General features: G+C 33.8%; 1 protein-coding gene across 1 annotated transcript in view; it reads left to right on the top strand.

Annotated features, from left to right (window-relative positions):
- Positions 1-19,018, top strand: part of LOC129146611 (disks large 1 tumor suppressor protein-like) — a 652,699-nt gene that overhangs the window by 252,777 nt on the left and 380,904 nt on the right. Inside the window, exon 3 of the mRNA XM_054699574.1 lies at positions 2,115-2,260. Coding sequence (XP_054555549.1) covers positions 2,115-2,260 — 146 coding nt within the window. The remainder of the gene's footprint in view (positions 1-2,114; positions 2,261-19,018) is intronic.

Below are 19,018 nucleotides of genomic sequence, written 5' to 3'. Positions count from 1 at the left end.
TGATCTCAACTCAGCTTGTGTGTGTGCTCTCGTGTGCGTTGCGTGTGTGTGTGTGTGTGCGTGAGAGAGAGAAAGAGAGAGAGAGAGAGAGAGAGAGAGAGAGAGAGAAAGATAGAAAGAGAGAGAGAGAAGTGTCATTCTTAGAGAACTCCATCTGCTGAAATATCAGTAATGCTTCATAGTCTGTTTTCTATACATTGCCTAGTTTATCTGAAGAGCATCTTGTCAGCCATAATATCAGAAGCAGATGTCTTCAAAAACATTATTTCATATATTTAAAACATACAAAATTTAACATTGTGGCACAATTAACCCTATATACCTCCCAAACCCAAATAATTTATGAAAACATTCGTTTTTGGAGTCATTTGGGAAGATTTCTTACAATGATTGATAACTTTTAAAAAGACCATTGAAAATAACATTTTTACTTAGGAGTAGTTTTATGCTTATGGAAAAGTTGCAAAGATGTCACATTCTATTTTTCTCATGATTAGACTTGGTTATGAGTTTGGGAAGGAATTTCATACAGGTAAATTGTCATAATCATCAAATTTACAGGTTACCTACTAGCAACTTTACTTTTGTTTTTTATGTTATTTATATCCATTTGTATAGCTATTAAGTTAAACATGAGTGTATATTGAGATTTGAAATCTAATCCAATTTCTGAAATCTAATTTAAGTCCCCAATTTATTAGGTTGTTGCCTTTACTACAAGTAATCTGACTTATACCACCCACTCTCCATTTATTTAATTGTTCAGTTCTGGTATATGTGCGTCATGATTTCAAACTTATTAACCTGTACCCCATGGGAAATTAGAGTTTTTACAAACTAGAGTATAGAGTAGGATGCTTTCATATAGCTTCTTTGTCTTTGATTTTACAGTCTCTATTCGTTTTAAAAATTATTTAGGTCATCACCTATTTTTCCTACTGCCTTCAGCGAGTTTATATCATATGTTTGTCATACATAGTCAGATTCTTTTGTCACAGTCTGCATTTGTTCCTGGGATTTCCTGACCTCCTTAATGATTTAAAATTTGTACACCTTAAGGCTTACTCTTTGTGTTGTAATCTTAGATATAGGTTTTGGCAAATGTTTCAATGTTATTTATCCAGTACTACAGTAGGATTACAGAATATTTTCATTAGTATGTGCTTTACCTACTCAATCCTCTGCTCCTTTCCCTGAACCTCTAACAATCACTGATCATTCTTACAGTCTCTTTAATCTTGCTTTTTTTCAGATTGTCATATAAATTGAACCACACCATATGTTACATTTTCAGACTGGCTTATCAAACAAAGCAGTCAATAATTTAATATTTATCCATGTTTTTGCATGATTTTGTAGGTCATTCCTTCCTATTGCCAAACAGTATTTAATTACAGGTATGCACCACCTTTTGAAAGTTCAAGTTATGCCACTCATTTTTATGAATGACCTACATTAATGCTTGTTTCTGATAACCAAAAATTCTCAAAAGAGGATTTTTGCTTTTATGACAAAAAGCCAAAACAAAAAATAAGCATTCAGTGTTTGTTTTGTAGCAGCTATTCTACAGGCAGCAGGTACCCCTAGCTGTGAAAATGGTACCACCAAACTCCTTCATGGGAAATATTTGATGCAAGCTGTGTATTTGTCATATTATCCCTTTTCTAACTATATGTTAGCATTATTTTAGGCTTGTTGTGCTATTTGGCATGTGTCAGCGGTTATATTTTTTGTGCTGAGAATACTCAAAAAATTTTTCCATGTAAATTTATCATAATTGCTTATTCACTTCTCACCATTTTGGCTTCTGAAAGAATTCACAGGAAAGCTTAAGGGATACCAGTATATGGATTTACTAGTGTTTTTTTTTTTTAATCCATTTACTTACTAAAATACATGTTGATTGCTTCTAGTATTTGTGACTATGAATAAAGTTACTATAAGAAGTCTCATGCAGGTAACAATTCAATTTTCAGTCTTTCCCCTTTTATTGTTATTTTTCTTTGGAATACATATTTATGCAGTTCTTTCAATAAGCAATTTTTTACACATATGCATTTTTGTAGAAGTTATTTATAAGGTGGTACATGACATTTTGATTCTTTCTTTCACAGATATTCAAGAATTTTATGAGGTGACATTATTAAACTCTCAAAAAAGTTGTGAACAGAAAATAGAAGAAACCAATCAAGTTGCACAGAAATGGGAGAAGACATTCCTTCTCGCTCCATGCCATGATAAGCTTCAAAAATCTGCAGAGGTATATTATTGAAATTTCTGAAAACACTTAACTTCTTACTTAACTTATGACATGGGCCAGTAAAGAAGTAATAGTGACAATGGTAGCAATTATGATCAACAAATGACAACAATGATAGGAATGTAGTTAAATCACACCATGGCCAATTTATATGTGAAAAATCCAGATTTTGCCAAAAGATTAAATAAAATAAGGAGTTGAAGGATATGAGTCTTCCTTTAGACAAGTGAATTCTATCATAAATATTGTCATAGTTTGAGCTGATTTAAGTCTAAGACATTCTGAAATTTCGGAACATGGTACAGTGTGGGGAGAAGGTGGTGAGTGGGAGAGGAGAGTGTGGTCTAATGCTGTGATTTCCACAGCAGGTATATATACAGGGGCATGTTTTAAATGATCCACTAGGGTATAGGAACAAAATAATAGAACTCTCATAATATTTCTTTTAATTACATTCTTTACAATTTTTAATATTTGGATAATTTATATCATGCACTATGTTAACAGTAGCACATAAATACTTAAAATACATATAGAATATTAAAGTTGTATGTTAAAATTGTTTTTATAGCTAGGATTATGGGATCAAAAATTTAAAGATTATTGTTGGAATGATATCAACAGCTATTAAAGAGTAAGGCAAGTTGCTGCATGTCTCAGGTTCATAGCTGAGGGTTAATATGTAAATAGGGGAAGATAAATGATATTTTTAATAAATAGTCATACTCTGAAGGCAGGTAATAATAAACACACACACAAACACACAATCTGGCATGACTGGGTTTTATAGCTGACTTGGAAGCTACATGGAATCCTAATGCTCATCAGTGGCACTTTGCTGATTTTTTGGATTATGATTGAAGTCTGTGATATACTTTCTGTCCTGCTCTGAATTGATTTGGAAACTGGATAAGACTGAGTTTCATGATCACATTAATTAGTTGCTTGATGAACAAGTTAATGATGACAGCGTGCTAATTAATAGATACCAATTATATGGCATTTATTGAATACTAAAAAACATTTAAAAATCTTAATTTTAACATCGAGAAGTTGTTAATGTGACTTTTTAGTCTTTTTTCTAAATGCACATTTTAGGACAATGGATGTGGAGTGTATTTATGACTTTTAAATTTAATTCTATACTAATGTTATTTACATTACAAATTTTCAAAAAGTTTTAATAGATATAAAATATTCTGTCACTTGGAACTTACTTGATAAGCAGTTCTCTATTCAATAGTTAGACTATTTCTAATTTTCTCTTATGAATAATGCTATATTGGACTTTCACACTTGTAAACCATTTTGTCTTTTCCAATTATTTCATTTGTATTGATATTATAAATGAAAGCACTGAGTCAAAGGGTTGGCTTTTTAAAGTTTATTTGATATAAATTGTTGAAGTATCTTGTAGAAAGTTAGTGTGAGCAATGTTTGAAAAAGCATATTTTTCTATATCCTTAGTATCATTAGTCATTTTAAATATCTTCTCAAACTAATAGATAAATTTGGTAATCATTGCTTTAGATTTAAATTATTTATTTATAATTAAGACAACATTTTTAATATTTATTGACTATATTTTTGCAGTGATTCACTCAAGTATTTGTCCATTTTTTCTAAATGGTCCCAAAATTCTTATTGTTTTGCAAAAGAATTTTATTTTTGGAATATGTCATCCTGTTATAATTGTTACACTGTTTCTAGTTTGTCAATTATTATTAATTTCATGTACTGTGTTTTATAACATTCAGATTAGTATGGATATAATCTACTACATTTTTATTTTTTTCTTTACTTCTCTATTGCAGGGTTTTCTAAACTATTCTCATATTTTCTCTAGGCTCTGTTTACTTTGATATTTCCTCTTTTCAAAAATTACTCTTAGTTAAATTTTAGTCATTTATAGGTATGTGATCCTATACAGACGTAGTTTAAAGTGAAATAAAATACTTTATTTTAATGCAACTTAAAAAATCTTTTCCATATTTTGCATATTTCCCCTTTCATTCACTTCCTACCTGTGCCATATCAAATGTAATATATACAAGGTAACCCCTCCTAACAACTTCATATGTTTAATCTTGTTGCTCTTGTACATATTCATATGTAAGCTATAATATGGGCTATATATATTATATAAACACACATTATATACTATACATATATGTACATATATACCATATTATATACATGTATACATATATAATATCCATACTGGAGTCTGGAGAGGATGCACATTCACACACATACACACAAATATTGAAATTTTGGAAAAGTGAGTTTCTCAAGAAGTGTTCATGTTATATGAATTTCTTCAAGTTGTCTGGTAAAACTTTAATTTGTTCTGAGGCATTCATAGTATGGGTACATCATAATTTATACATTCAGTCCTCTCTCAGTGGGAATTTGCTGTTTCTGGTTTTTCTACTGCTATGATAAATGCTACAATTTGATGATTGCATGTATGTCAGAATTCACTGACACTTATATTCTATAGGATAGATTCTCAGGAGTGGCATTATTAGTTCCAAGGATATGCATATCATTGATTTGAATAGGCATTGACAGCCTGATTTCACCATCTATATTTCCATTGATAATTCATATTGTTGTGATTTTATATCACATCCATTCCATGTAATAGGTGTTGCAACTATTTTTAATTTTTTCCAGTTTCATAAGCATAGTGATAACTCATTTTAAGTTTAATTTCAAATTCTAGACAATTAGCGAACTTGAACATTGTTTCCTGAGTGACTATTTAAAAGACAATATTATTAAATCCATACAAATCTGTACTTATAATACCAACAATATAAACATGTATGAAAAAATGTTCCACGTGGATGTTAGACTTAGTTCTTTTTCTTTTTCTTTTTTAAAGATTTATTATTTATTTATGCATACAAGAGCCGAGGCACAGTCCAGAGATGCAGGGGGTGAGAGGATTCACCAAAGACAGAGTGGGAAACAGAACAGGCAGACTGACTGAAATACACTGTTGAGGGGAGCAGCGGACGAGACAGGAGAGGTCTGCTGTGGGTATCTCCCTGGCTGGCCGGGGATCGAACTGGTGCTGCAGAGGCTTCGGATTGCTTCATAGTGCAGTGCTTAACCCCTTGCGCTACCTGGGAGGCCCAGACTTAGTTATTTTTCAGTGTCAAAATAAAAAATGGCAAAACAGTATTGATGTAGTGTTGATTTCCCACCTGCAATTTTGATTTCCCATGCGTGATTTTAGGGTTTCTTTTAATTCTGTTCTATGCACACTATTTTTTTTTTTTTTTTGGTTTAGTACGACCTTAGTCTTACTGGGTCTTATGCTGATTTTAATATTGTCCAATTATATTCAGGAAATCAAAACATGAACACACTCTAAATGTGCTTTAAAATGAATCTAACTGGTCTTCCTTAATGAGATATCTGAGGTAAAGGGACTTGTCTGGCTGGTCTGTCTGAAGATGGTAATGGGCACAGGGAAAATGTATGTCATATTTGGGGTGTCAGTGTACTGGACCAGGACAACTAAGGATCTTGAACTGTGGGTGTTGTCTTTCCAAGGTCAAAGTTTGGAAAGTGAGTCCAATTTAAGCTGTTGTGAAAATAGTCCAAGTGAACAAAAATAATATAGAAATGGGGTAAAAATGAAGTTCATAACCAGAAAACTTGAGGATAAGGGATAAGACTTGCTGTTTTTTTCATGTGCCCACCTCTCACCAGGCCACGCTAGAGCTGGCAGAGTGAATGGCATTCTTAAAATGAATAAAGAAAACATTATTAAAATTTATATGGAACCACAATAAATCCTAAATATCTAAAGCGATCATGACAAAAATGAAAGGGGTACTACACTCCCAGACTTCAACTATATTATAAAGTTATAATAATAAAACTATGTGGTAATTGGAATAAAAATAAGAACACTGACCAATGGAATAGAACTGAGAGACCAGAAATAAACCCACACTTATAGGGTCAGTTAATTTATGAAAAAAGAGCCAAGAGTACAAAATGAAGAAGGGAAAGTTTCTTTAACAAATGGTTTTGGAAAACTAGACAGCCACATGTTAAAGAAACTAGACCACCATCTCCCACCATATACAAAAATTAACTCACAATGAAGTAAAAAAGTTGATGTAAGACTTGAAACCATAAAATACATGTTAGAAAACATAGGCAAACTCCACAGTATTGAAGTTAGTAATTCCTGTGGTGATGTGATATGGGACTATATCAAACTATAACAGCTTCTGCATTTAGTGAATGATACTATCACTGATAGTATCAAAAGAAACTCATTAAAACAAAAGACACACTATGAATATGAGAAAATATTAACATGTTATGTTTATATCAAGGAGCTGATATCCTAAATCTACAAAGAACTTATACAACTCAACAATAAGAAAAAAATGAAAAAATGGACAAAAGAACTAGATACTTCTCCAAAGAAGACATACAGATGTCCAATAAGCATATGAAATAGTGCTTATCATCATTTACTGTAATAGAAGGGCAAGTTGAAACCATGATGTGAAACCATCTCACACCCTTGTGAATGTCCCATATCAAACAAACAAACATACAAAATCCTCAAACAGATATTGATGAGGGTGTGGAGAAAAAAGATATCTTCATACACTTTGAAGTGGAAAGGTAGATTTGTCTCATCCCTATGGAAAGATATATGGAGGTTTCTCAAAATATGAAAAAGACTACCCTGAGAAATGCAAAAACACTAATTTGAAGAGAATTATGCTTTCCTATGTTTATTACAACACAATTTAAAATATTAAAGCTTTGGAAACAATCCAAGTGTCCAAGGACAGATGAGTGGATTAAGAAGATGGAATATTACAAATGGATCATTACTCAGGCATAAAACAGTGAAATCTTGCCATTTGCAATAACCTGGGCAAAAATGGAGGGTATTAGGCTATTTGAAGTAAGTAAGGAAAGAAAAACACTTGATGACTTCACTCATATGTGGAATATGAAGAAACAAGACAAAGGAACGGAAAAATTTAAACCAAAAAACCCTGTAGAAGTATAACCATAAAATTCTGGGTACCAGATGGAGAAAGTGGAGGGTCAGAAGCACAAGGGAAAGGAGACCCAACGGAGTAAGGTGAAGGATTAAGGGTGCAATACCTATATCTCTCTATAGGTAATGATCACATAAATTAGCTAATTGAACAAGTTATTAATTAATAAATACCAGCTATGTGAATTTTATAAAATACTAAAAAACATTTAAAAATTCTTAATTTTTTAATTAAGCTATACCTCTGAATCATATTAAGGTGTTGTAAATCAACATTATCTCAGTAAAAATTATGAAATTAAAAAAAATTAACATCTGTGTACACCACCACTTGGATATTACTTTCTAGTCAGTTATATATATGTTGGTGCATTTATTTTATAACAAGCTTTATTAAAATATCCATTAGTCTTTAAAAATCTTTAATAAAGCAAGAATCAACTACGACTACTAGTATGAAGCAAAAGTGAAGACTAGTGATTGAAATAATGACTGTAATTTATGGTTTCAGGGTTTGGCTTAGTTATATATAAGTGTGTGTGTGTGTGTGTGTGTGTGTGTGTGAGAGAGAGAGAGAGAGAGAGAGAGAGAGAGAGAGAGAGAGGAGAGGTGTCAAGTCAATATTTGAAGTATTTGGCAATGTGAAGACAAAAACATTAGAACAAAACAGCATGAGATCTGGTAATTTAAAGACAGGTAGACATCAAACAATCAAACAAGTTTTGGCTGCAAGATGTCACTGCTATTTTGTTGCCAAAGAGGTGTTGACAACTCTAGTAGAAGGTTCCACACGAAAGGGCACTATTGTACACTCCACGTCCATCACATTGCTTGGCACAGAGTAATCTAAAGAATTATAAGAATGCATAGTGCAGAGAATTTTAAACTTTATTTTTTCTGTAAATCAACATGATCTTAGTATTAAGGTTTGAATCTTCTTAGAGACAGAAAACATCTTAGTCAATTCTGTGTTTTTGCAAAGCATTGCTGCTTTACATATATTCAATAGCACTCATTTTTCACTTCACCATTCTTTTTCTTCTCAGAGGGAACAATTCACTGGTGTATATATTCAGTCAGAGCATCTAAGTAATAGCAGGGATATGGTGTAATACAGTACATTATACTATTGAAAATACTGCCTAAAGATTTGGTTGGGTTGAATGATGTTGATGGGAAAGACATGTAGGGAAGCATGGTCATTAATTAGATATCTCAACTGTGAGATAATACCTAGTGGGAATTTTCCCTTCTAATCTTCTAGAGTCTTCACTTCTTATTTGCAGCAAAGATGCTTGTGTCTCTACCTGATCTCAAACTATGAGGTCCACTCCACCACCTGCTCCTTCTCATACACTAGGGTATGGCATCATGTTTGATATAACTCACATTTAATATAACTTTATGTGACTTTTCTGTTTCCCTATTTTCAAACAGTGTACATGCAATTTAGCAATCTTCCGCAAGGTAGGGCTTTAGTATTTCTAGTGAAACATCAATCAAAACTCCAGTTCCTTAAAAAACATTGTGACTCCAGCTATGTATCTGAGCTACTAAATCCTCTAACCCTCCTTATTCATGCTTGTCCAGCTTTCCTAGCTTCATCACCAGTCTTTAAATACATAGCATCTTAAATCTGTTCTCTCTCTTTTTTTTGAAGATTTGTTTATTTATTTATACAAGAACCGGGGTACAGGCCAGATCCGCGGGAGGGTGAGAGGATTCACCAGAGACAGAGCGGGGAACAGAACAGGCAGACTGATGAAATGCACTGCTGAGGGGAGCAGCGGGTGCGACAGGAGAGGTCTGCCTCACCATATGGGACCCTCTCTGGCCGGCCGGGATCGAACCCACGCTGCAGAGGCTGCGTGCGGACAGCTTCACAGTGCAGTGCTCAATTGCCTGCACCACCAGGGGAGACCCTTAAATCTGTTCTCTTGCATTGTCCCTGTCCTAAAATGCTACTCCTCCAAATATCTGCATTTGTAGGAAAGTGACCCCTTCCTAGTCTCTGCTGTCATCTTTTTAGATATTCTTACCCATGCTATTTAAAATACCTTGTTTTCTTCCTGAACTCTGTTACTATTCCTTCTATTTTGTTCATAGCATTCATCATCAACTATCAGAGAGACATATTATTTAGTTGTTAAAAACAATCACTGTACAATCAAACAAGTTGGCTAGAATCCAAGCTTGTTCATTTATTGACTGTGTGACTTAGAGGAAAATATTTAACCCTTCTATATCTCAGTTTCTTCTTCTAAAATGGAGTTTTCACAAATGTCAGTAAATGTGCATTTTCCCTCACAATGAAATATAAGCTTTATGAGAACAAAAATTTATTACCTTTTCCCTAATGCCTAGAATATTAATCCTATTTTATCAGTCATTTGTTGACAAGTTTAGTTATTTTGGCTTATGCTGTTTTTTTCTTGAGAACAAATAAGCTAAAGTTGGGACTGCTTTTTTAGCTAGGGCCATCTGAATCTTCCACAATAGTTAGCTGTGATTTTAGAATAAATGCAAAGTCCAATGATCATTGAAGGAATGACTCACTTATCCACTAAATCCTTCATTTCAATGTTGTATAAACCACAGTATTTTTAAGCTCTTTACTAGCATGGAAAAATACTGAAATTAAAAAAAAAAATCAATTTGACCTTGAACTCAAGGAACTTACTTTCCAGTTCAATTTTGGTCTTTTAAAGATGATTCCATAGAAATGGTAACTGTAGCACTATCTTCTTAATCAAACAAATCTGGGTTTATTTATCTCACTGCTTCCTCATAAATGATAGGATCTTGAATAATTTAATCAACCACTCTGAACTGTGGTAGCCTAATTAATAAAACAGGGATAATAATTGTATCTATAGGGACTTTGAACTTAAGATCATCTATATAGTGGGCTCAATGTCGTGCCTGGTACATAGTAGATACTCAATAATTCTTAGCTGCTATTATTATTATTGCCTAAAGTGTGCCTTGAAGGAAGTATATATGTAGATATAGGCAAAAAATGCAATCCATGCAGAGACAACAACTTGAGATAAGTCAGAGAAATTATATAGCATGGGCTGTACCAGCTACTTCTCTTTGACCAAGTGTAGAATGCATGAAAGTAGGGCCTCCCCTGGTGGCGCAGTGGTTGAGCGCTGGGTTGTGAAGCTGCCCTCAGCCTCTGCAGCGCCAGTTAGATCCCTGGTCACCGGGTGAGGGTCCCCACATGGTGCGCAGACCTCTCCTGCCACGCCTGCTGCTCCCCTCAGCAGTGTACTTCGTCAGTCTGCCTGTTTTGTACCCACTCTGGCTCTGGTGAATTCTCTCACCCTCCTGTGCTTCTGACTATACCCAGTGCTTGGATAAATAAATAAATAAATCTTTAAAAAAAGAAAAGAATGCAGCGAAATAAGCCAGAAAGAAAAAGAAAAATACCGGATGGTCTCACTCATAGCAGGAATCTAGAAAACCTAAATAAGGGACCAGGAAAATGAATAACTATAAGAAAGTGAAAATCAAAATCAACAAAAAACTATGAACCAGAGACACTCTATGGGGGGTGGGGGGTGGGGAAAGGAGGGATTGGGGTCAAAATAAGGGGGTTGCAATTGTATGGGAAATATAAAAATAAAATTTATTAAAAAAAATAAACAGAAAAAAAGAAATGAACAATGATGTAAAATATATATAAATAAATAAATTATTTTTAAAAAAGAAATGAACAATGATATAAAATATATATAAATAAATAAATTATTTAAAAAATAAAGAAAAGAATGCATGAAAGTAGATAGGAAAATTAGGAAAGAGCTAGGATCAATCATATAATTTTTCACCCTTAAGTAACATTTCACCCTAAAGTAACAGGTAACATTTTGGTATGTTTCTTTCTACTTACTTTTTTATACAATATAAATTTTTGTAAAAGATTGCTTATTATAGCATAGATGTTTGAAATATAGACAATGAGTAAACAAATATATAATGCTACTTGTATACCAATCACTATTCTAAATGTTTTACATATATTAATTGTAATTGTTTCCCTTCTGTCTCTGCCAAATGATCTACTATACTTCTAAAGCAGGTTTTTACAAATAAAAAGAAAAATATGAAAAAGTTATATTGAAATTTCCCCAAGACAGTACCGCTCTCCTTATGTAAGATAATCCTGTTTTACCTACTCCACAGCTGTTCATTTGGCAGTATTTCTGCAGTAGTTTTTGATAATGTGATTATGCCTGAAGAAGACTGCTTCCATTCCCATAATAGGAGTTATTATTGGAGTATTTATTTCTTTGGAATCTTTCTCCTAAATGGGGGAATAAGGGCTGGCTAGACTTTTGCTACAGAGGTATATAGAATGAAGTTTATGTTCTAATTTGCTGTCCCATTGACCTTATTTCATAGTGTGGGCTTACTTTCCATATTACCACTTCCAAAGGAGAGGTCTAAAACTCTTTTTATCATCTCTCTCTCTCTCCCCTTCCCCACACATTCAGGGGAAGTCTCATAAGGCAAAAGGAAGTGACCAACATTAACTTCTCTGGTTAGCCATCTCTGTAATCTATCAAGAAGGAAACTACTCTGGTGATACTAGAATGCCCAGGAGGTGGAGTTAGGGGTAATTATTCAACAGGCAGGACTTAAGGCATAAGGATAAGTTCCATCAGTTCGCTATAGGGGTCTGCTATTTTCAGCCTTACAAAACAATATTTTTCCTTAGATTCCCAGCTAAATATCTTATTATTCAAGCTATCCTTCCTTATTTTCTGATTGTATTTTTCGTAATTATAGTTTATGAAATTTGTCTTTTTCTAGTTGATTCACTGAATTTCAAGTCTTAATAAGAATAACATCAACAATTCATTCTACCAATATTTATTGATTATATATTATATGCCTAGTGTTAGATATATATCAACAAACAGAAGAATTTCATGGACCTTATATTCTAGTGGAAGGAATGGACAAGTCATTGTCAGAGTTAAATAAATTATATAACATACTGACTGCTTGTGGAAAATATATTTATTTTATGGGGACTAGGAATGGTGGTTGTGAGGATTACAGTTTTGATGGAGTGATCATGGTAGGCCTTGATAATGTGATATTTGAACAAAAGCATGAAAAATATAAGGGAACCATTTGGTTAGAGAAATTAGCCAGAATGAAGGTCCTGTAGTGTGAACATACCCTGTATTTTATGGAATAATGGGACAAGTGTGTTGGATTGCAGCTGAGGAAACAAAAGAAGAATGATAAAAGGTGAGGTCAAAAGGGAATGGGTAAGATTATGTGCAGCCTAATAAGATATTAGAAAGATTTTACTCTGAGCAAAGTAGGAAACCATGGGAAGATTTTGAGTATTACTTGATCTGAGCTTCCATAAAGGAATGTATAATCTCCTATTAAAAAATTATAAGTATTGTATTTCTTTCCTGAAATGGCTTGACTTATTATTTCCACAGACATTTTTACTGTATCTACATTTAGCACATACTGAAATGTAGAGCAAGGGCAATTGGGTTTGTTTTAGATCCTGTGCATTCCTGTAGTGTGACTCCCAATGACTGATATCTCCATCGAAACAAAAATTAAATGAATTTTTCAAGTTAAAGGTTTGCTACAGTTTTATAGTATGATGTTTTAAAATTACTAGAGATAAAGGTTTTTGTTTTCTTGAAAGAAATGTTATTTACCTGCTTGAATTCTGGGATAACTTTAAATATAAGTTTTACCTACTTCTTGAAATTTTCATCTCAGGTGCTGAGAGGAAGGTAACAAAAATTAGAAGTTTTTCATTACTAAATTATTCTGCGGTAACAACATTGGACCAGAAAGGAGGCAATTTGTCATAATGGATAAATCAAGAGTCATTTGAGAGCCCTGTGTTTGATTTGTGGACTTATCATTTACTAATGGTTTGGACATGGACAGATTACTTAACATCTCTGAACTTCAAGTCCTTTATTGGTAAAATGTTAAAATAATAACATTTACCTCATAGGGCTGTTGTGAAATATATATAGTATGTAAAGCATATAAAATGCTTAGTACAATTCCTGAACCGAGTGAAAACTCTATATAGTTAATGACTGTATTGATAATGATACTTTGAAAATTCCTTTCACATCTCTGAACTTCACTTTCTTCATCAGTAATGGAGAAAAACAAGTACATGTTAGAGAGAATCAAAATGAAAGGATATCATATAATTGTGTAGAAAGAAATATAAAATTTGTAAAACTGAATTCTATAGAACTATATAATATTAAAAATATGTTAAAATAGGATTTTATTTTACTATTTTATCATCCCTACCTTGGGAATTGAGTTTAGATGAGAAAAATTTTTGCAAAGCAAAACCAGTTTATGGATTTAACACAAATCTCATCATCATTACTATGTGGTGATAAAATATTTTGGTAGTTTCATGAATAAGTGTCTTGGTGTGGGCCTCATTGCATTTAGTTAGCCAGCTATTGTTTTCAGCTCCATGACTTATTTAGTTCAATCTCCAGATTTGGGAAATATCCTTATATTATTTTTTGAATAAGTTCTCCATTCCCTTAGCTCCCTCTCTTCCACCTTCTGGGCTATCCATCATCTTTAGGCTGCCTTTCTTAATGTGTTCAGAGAGATATGTCCATCGCTGTTACTGACATACTTCCCATGGATGTTTTTGTGGGGCTGAAGAAGACAAAGAGTGATAGGAGTTCCTTTTGAAACATACGTGTCCAGTTATCCCACTTCAGTATACTTACCTGAAAACCATAAAACCAAAAGTTCAAAGAGATGCATGCACCACCATATTTATGGTAGCACTATTTACAATGGTTAATAACTGGAAACAACTTAAATGCACATGGATTAACAAAAGAATAAAGAAGATACGAGATAAACACACACGCACACACACATAGGGAATACTATCCAGTTAGAGGATGAAATCCTGCCATCAGCAACAACAGGGATGGAACTACAGGGAATTATGCTTAATTAAATAGCTAGACAAGAGAAAGACAAACACATGTATCAATCTGGCAAGAGGCACAGAAATGTGCCCTTATAAGGGATGATCAAACTGACTTTCTGCTTAGTGCCCCTTTCTTTCCTATTCCCTGTTTCTTCTTGTTCTTTCTCTTCTTCCTTTCACTTTCCCTATCACTGCTCACTACTCAGACAATGAGCCAGAAGTTAAGAAATCATCACATTTAAAATGTCACATACAAAAAATTAGAAGATTTTTGAGAAGGCTAGGTATTAGTTCACCTTTGAAGAGTTGATAGAACTTACTATTGAAAGCATCCACTCCTGGGTTTTTACTGTTTTGAAGACTTTTAATTACTGCTCAATTTCTTTGCCTGCAATTGTTTTGCTCAAAATTGCAAAATGGGAAAGAATCAAAATTGGGATACAAGAAGGAAAACTATCACAATTTACAGATGACATGAAAAGATACATCGAAAGTCCTAAAGACTCCACTGGAATCTATGCTAAAGGTGGAGCTTCCATATGATCCAGCAATTCCACTCCTATATATTTACCCCAAGGACACAGATTCATTAATTCAAAAGGGCACCTGCACCCCTATGTTTATAGCAGCACTATTTACAATAGCTAAGCTACAGAAACAACCCAAATGCCTAAAAATAGATGACTGGATCAAGATGTGGTACATATACACAATGGAATATTACTCAGCAATCAAAAAAGATAAACTCATGCAATCTGCAGCTACATGGATGGAGCTGGAAGGGATCATGCTCAGTGAAATAAGCCAGAAAGAAAAAGAAAAACACCAGATGGTCTCACTCATAGCAGGAAATTAGAAAACCTAAATAAGGGACCAGGAAAAAGACTAATTAATACAAAGTAAAAATAAAAACGAACAAGCAACTATAAACCAGAGGCACACTGAGGGGGGTTGGGGAGGGAACAGGGGGGAGTGATTAGGGTCAAAATAAGGGGGATGGGAATTGTATGGGGCCTATAACCAAGATGAAAATGCATACATTGTGCAAAAATGAAAAATGATATAAAATATATAAAATTAAAATAATAATAATAAAAACATAAAAAGATATTAAAAAAAGACTCACTGGAAATTCTATTAAAAATGGTAAATCAGGGCCTTCCCTGGTGGCACAGGTGGTTGAGTGCAGCACTGTGAAGCTGTCCGCAGCCTCTGCAGTGCCGGTTCCATCCCAGCCAGCCAGGGAGACACTCACATGGCTCAGCAGACCTCTCCTGTCTCACCTGCTGCTCCCCTTAGCAGTGTATTTCAGTCAGTCTGCCTGTTCTGTTCCCCACTCTGTCTCTGGTGAATCCTCTTACCCTCCCATGCATCTGGCCTGTACCCCAGCTCTTGTATAAATAAATAAATAAATCTTTAAAAAATAAAAATAAAAATGGTAAATCAGTATGTGACAGGCTACAAAATCATTCTATAATAATTGGTTGCTTTCCTATATGAAAATTATGAACTGGAAGAGCAAAAAGTCAAGAAAACAATCCCATTTTTATCACATCACTCGGAATTAAATAACTAAGACTAAATAAAGTAGATGGAAGAAAACTGGAAAGGCATTGTTAAAAGAAATAGAAGATACAAAGACATGAAAAGATATTTCTTGTTCGACATGAAAAGATATTTTTTGTTCATGGATTATAAAATCATCATTGTTAAAATGCCCACATTATCTGAAACAGTTTTCAGATTCAGTCCAATTTATTAAAGTTTGAATGGCATTCTTCAAAGAAATAGGTCGAACATTACTGTAATTTTTATAGACCCCCATAAGACTCTAAATAGCCAAAGCAACTGTAGCAAAAAAAGAAAAAGAAGTTACCATACTCCCAAATTTCATACTAAAAAAACTGTGGGTGCTTTTGTGGTGAGTAGGATTTGATAAGAAACATCTGAACAAGTGTGAACCTATTTCCCTAAATCTTATACAGTAATGTGAAACAATGTTGCCTCAATAAAGCAAGCAAGCAAACAAACAGAATCGAAATAGTATGGTATTGGAATACCATATTCCACACTCAATGAAATGGAATTAGTCTAGAAATAAACTCATACTTCAATGGACAGTTAGTTTAGGAAAAGGAGTCAAGAGCATACAATGAAGAAAGGAAAAGCTCTTCAATAAATGTTGTTGGGAAAACTGGATATCCATATGCAGAAGAATGAACCGCCACTACTACCTCACATCATACATAAAATCAACTCAAAATTCATTAATGAGATGGATGTGAGGCTTGAAACAGAAATACAGAGAAAAAAATTTAGGCAAGACACTGACTTCAGGCACGTCTTTGGGGAGTCTGTAAGAATGACGAGAAAGCCAAAAGCAAAAGTAAACAAATGGGACTACATCGAACTGAAAAGCTTCTGTATGGTGAATGAAAAGATCAGTAAAACAAAAAAGCATCTTACCAAGTAGGATAAAGTATCTGCATATCATACATTCAACAAATGTCCAGGATTTGTAAGAACTCATACAACTTAACTACAAGAAAACAGATAATCCAATCAGGATATGGGCAGTAAAACTAAATATGTACCAAGATGAAAATGCATACCTTGTGCAAAAATAAAAAATGATGTAAAAATATATAAAATTAAATTAAATTAAAAACTAGATATGTCCTCAAAGGAGACAAATATACAGATGGTCAACAGGCATATGTAAAAATGCTCATCATCGCTTATTATAAGGAAAATATAAATCAAAACCGCAATGAATTCAGAGGGAAATATGTATAACACACACGCTGGAATTCTACTCCACTATAAACTAAGGTGAACTCTTGCCATTTGCAACATCATGGATGGAAGTGAGTGAGATAATGCTAAGTGAAATAAATCAGAAGGACAAAGACAAATACAGGATGATTTCACTCATGTGCAATATACTGAACAAAAGAAAAGGAATAAACCAAACCAAATATCCTCTAGACACTCTAAATATAGAATTTAGGTTACCAGAATAAGATTGAGTATAGGTTGCAAAAGGGGGGGTTAGAGCCTATGGACTATGGTGGAGAATTACAATTACGTGTGCTTTGCTGGGAAGCGTGTGTGGTCACATACATCCAAAGAGGTATAAACCCTGAATCATATACAGTGTAAAAAATGATACACTTACAAATAAAAAAAATTAAAATATCTTATTCAACATGTTTCAGATAGCCAGCTGTTTGTTTTGATTTTACTTGTCTGATCACTTGGTGAATTGACGATTTTTACCTGGATCTCTGTTGGCTTTTCTGGGAAATATATTTGAGTGAGACCAGATTCTTGCCCTCAAGGAGGTAACAATCTAGAAGGGACAGATATAGCCTGTCTATAGTCAGATAGTAGCACTCAGGCAGGTTTATATCAAGTGCTAAAGTACAGCTGGTTGCAAATTTTTATGGAACTACAGAATAGGTGTACTCAAAATGAGTTCTATAACTGCTGCCAAAGGAAATCATGAAAAACATTGTTATTACCTAGGACTGAAAGTTCCTGCTCTCTTGAGCGTGTAGTATGATGCCACATGACAGGTTCTTAACATTTTACTGATTATTATTTGTGTTAAAATGAGTCCCTGTGAGGTATATATTTCTCCATCAGAATTGATTATATCTGAGTAAAAGAAAGCAAATAGGCATAGGAAATGTTTAAGCAATATTTCTCAACTCTTGCAAACCATTTTTATAGAGTTGCTAATGTTTTACTGAGTATCTACTAAGTAGCATGTATTAGGGATACAAAGATGAATGAGACCACATTGCTGCAGTGAGAGCCAAAGTTCTGGATGGAAGAAACACCTCTCAGTAGGCTGGGGTTGAATTTTGCTTCCCCTGCTTATATTGATGTGGTTTTGCAATGAAAACAAAAACATTTGCCTTGCCACTTGTTTGTTTATAATGTGGAGCTGTATGCATAAAGCACCAAATTTTTGTTGTTTGTTTGTTTTGGCACTTAGTATGTGTTCAATAAATGAAAGCTATGAAAATGGCAGTGCTTTTATTTCAGAAGTATATAGTGTAGTGGGAGCAAACAGTTATGCAATCTGTAATATAGTCCTGTGTTACAGATAATGAATACCTAAGTTTGTTGAAGAGGAATAGAGGGCTTGAGAAAATCTTGAAGAACTTAATGGCAGTAAACAGTTCCAGGAGTTCGTAGGAGGAATAACATTTAAAATGCATACATTGTACAAAGATGAAAAATGACGTAAGAATTATATAAAATAAAATATTAAAATTAAAAAAAATAAAATGGACTAGCATTTGAAAGAGAGCATATCCCTTTTTCCCTACAAACTGCAAATAGCTCTTAGTGGCTAGATCTTAGGGTATCTAGCTAATAGAGTATAGACTTGCTCAGATTGTTAAGAACCTTACATGATCTCTAAGGATTTAGGTGTTGGGAAACCTTGGAAAGATTTGAAGCACAGAAATCAAGCAGAGGCTCAATGGCACTAGTCTGTGGACTGTTGGGAGTCTGTATTTATAAGGTCTAAACGAATGTAACTTTCTGTAAAAGCCCTGAAGCAAAATACAGAATTTGAGAAGGCAAGAAAGCATATTGGATTCAGCAGCTGTATTCTTGAAATCCTCGGCAGATTCCATGGAGATGCAGTGCTAGATCCTTGGTGTGACTTTTGGCTTTCCTTCCTTCCTCCTCTCTTTCACTCCTTTGTTTCTTT

The sequence above is a fragment of the Talpa occidentalis genome, unplaced genomic scaffold, assembly GCF_014898055.3.
Source record: "Talpa occidentalis isolate TD23 unplaced genomic scaffold, MPIMG_talOcc4v2.1 talOcc4.3, whole genome shotgun sequence".
NCBI lineage: Eukaryota > Metazoa > Chordata > Mammalia > Eulipotyphla > Talpidae > Talpa > Talpa occidentalis.
Note: the sequence above shows the minus strand (reverse complement) of the source record. Positions and strands in the feature narration are given on the sequence as shown.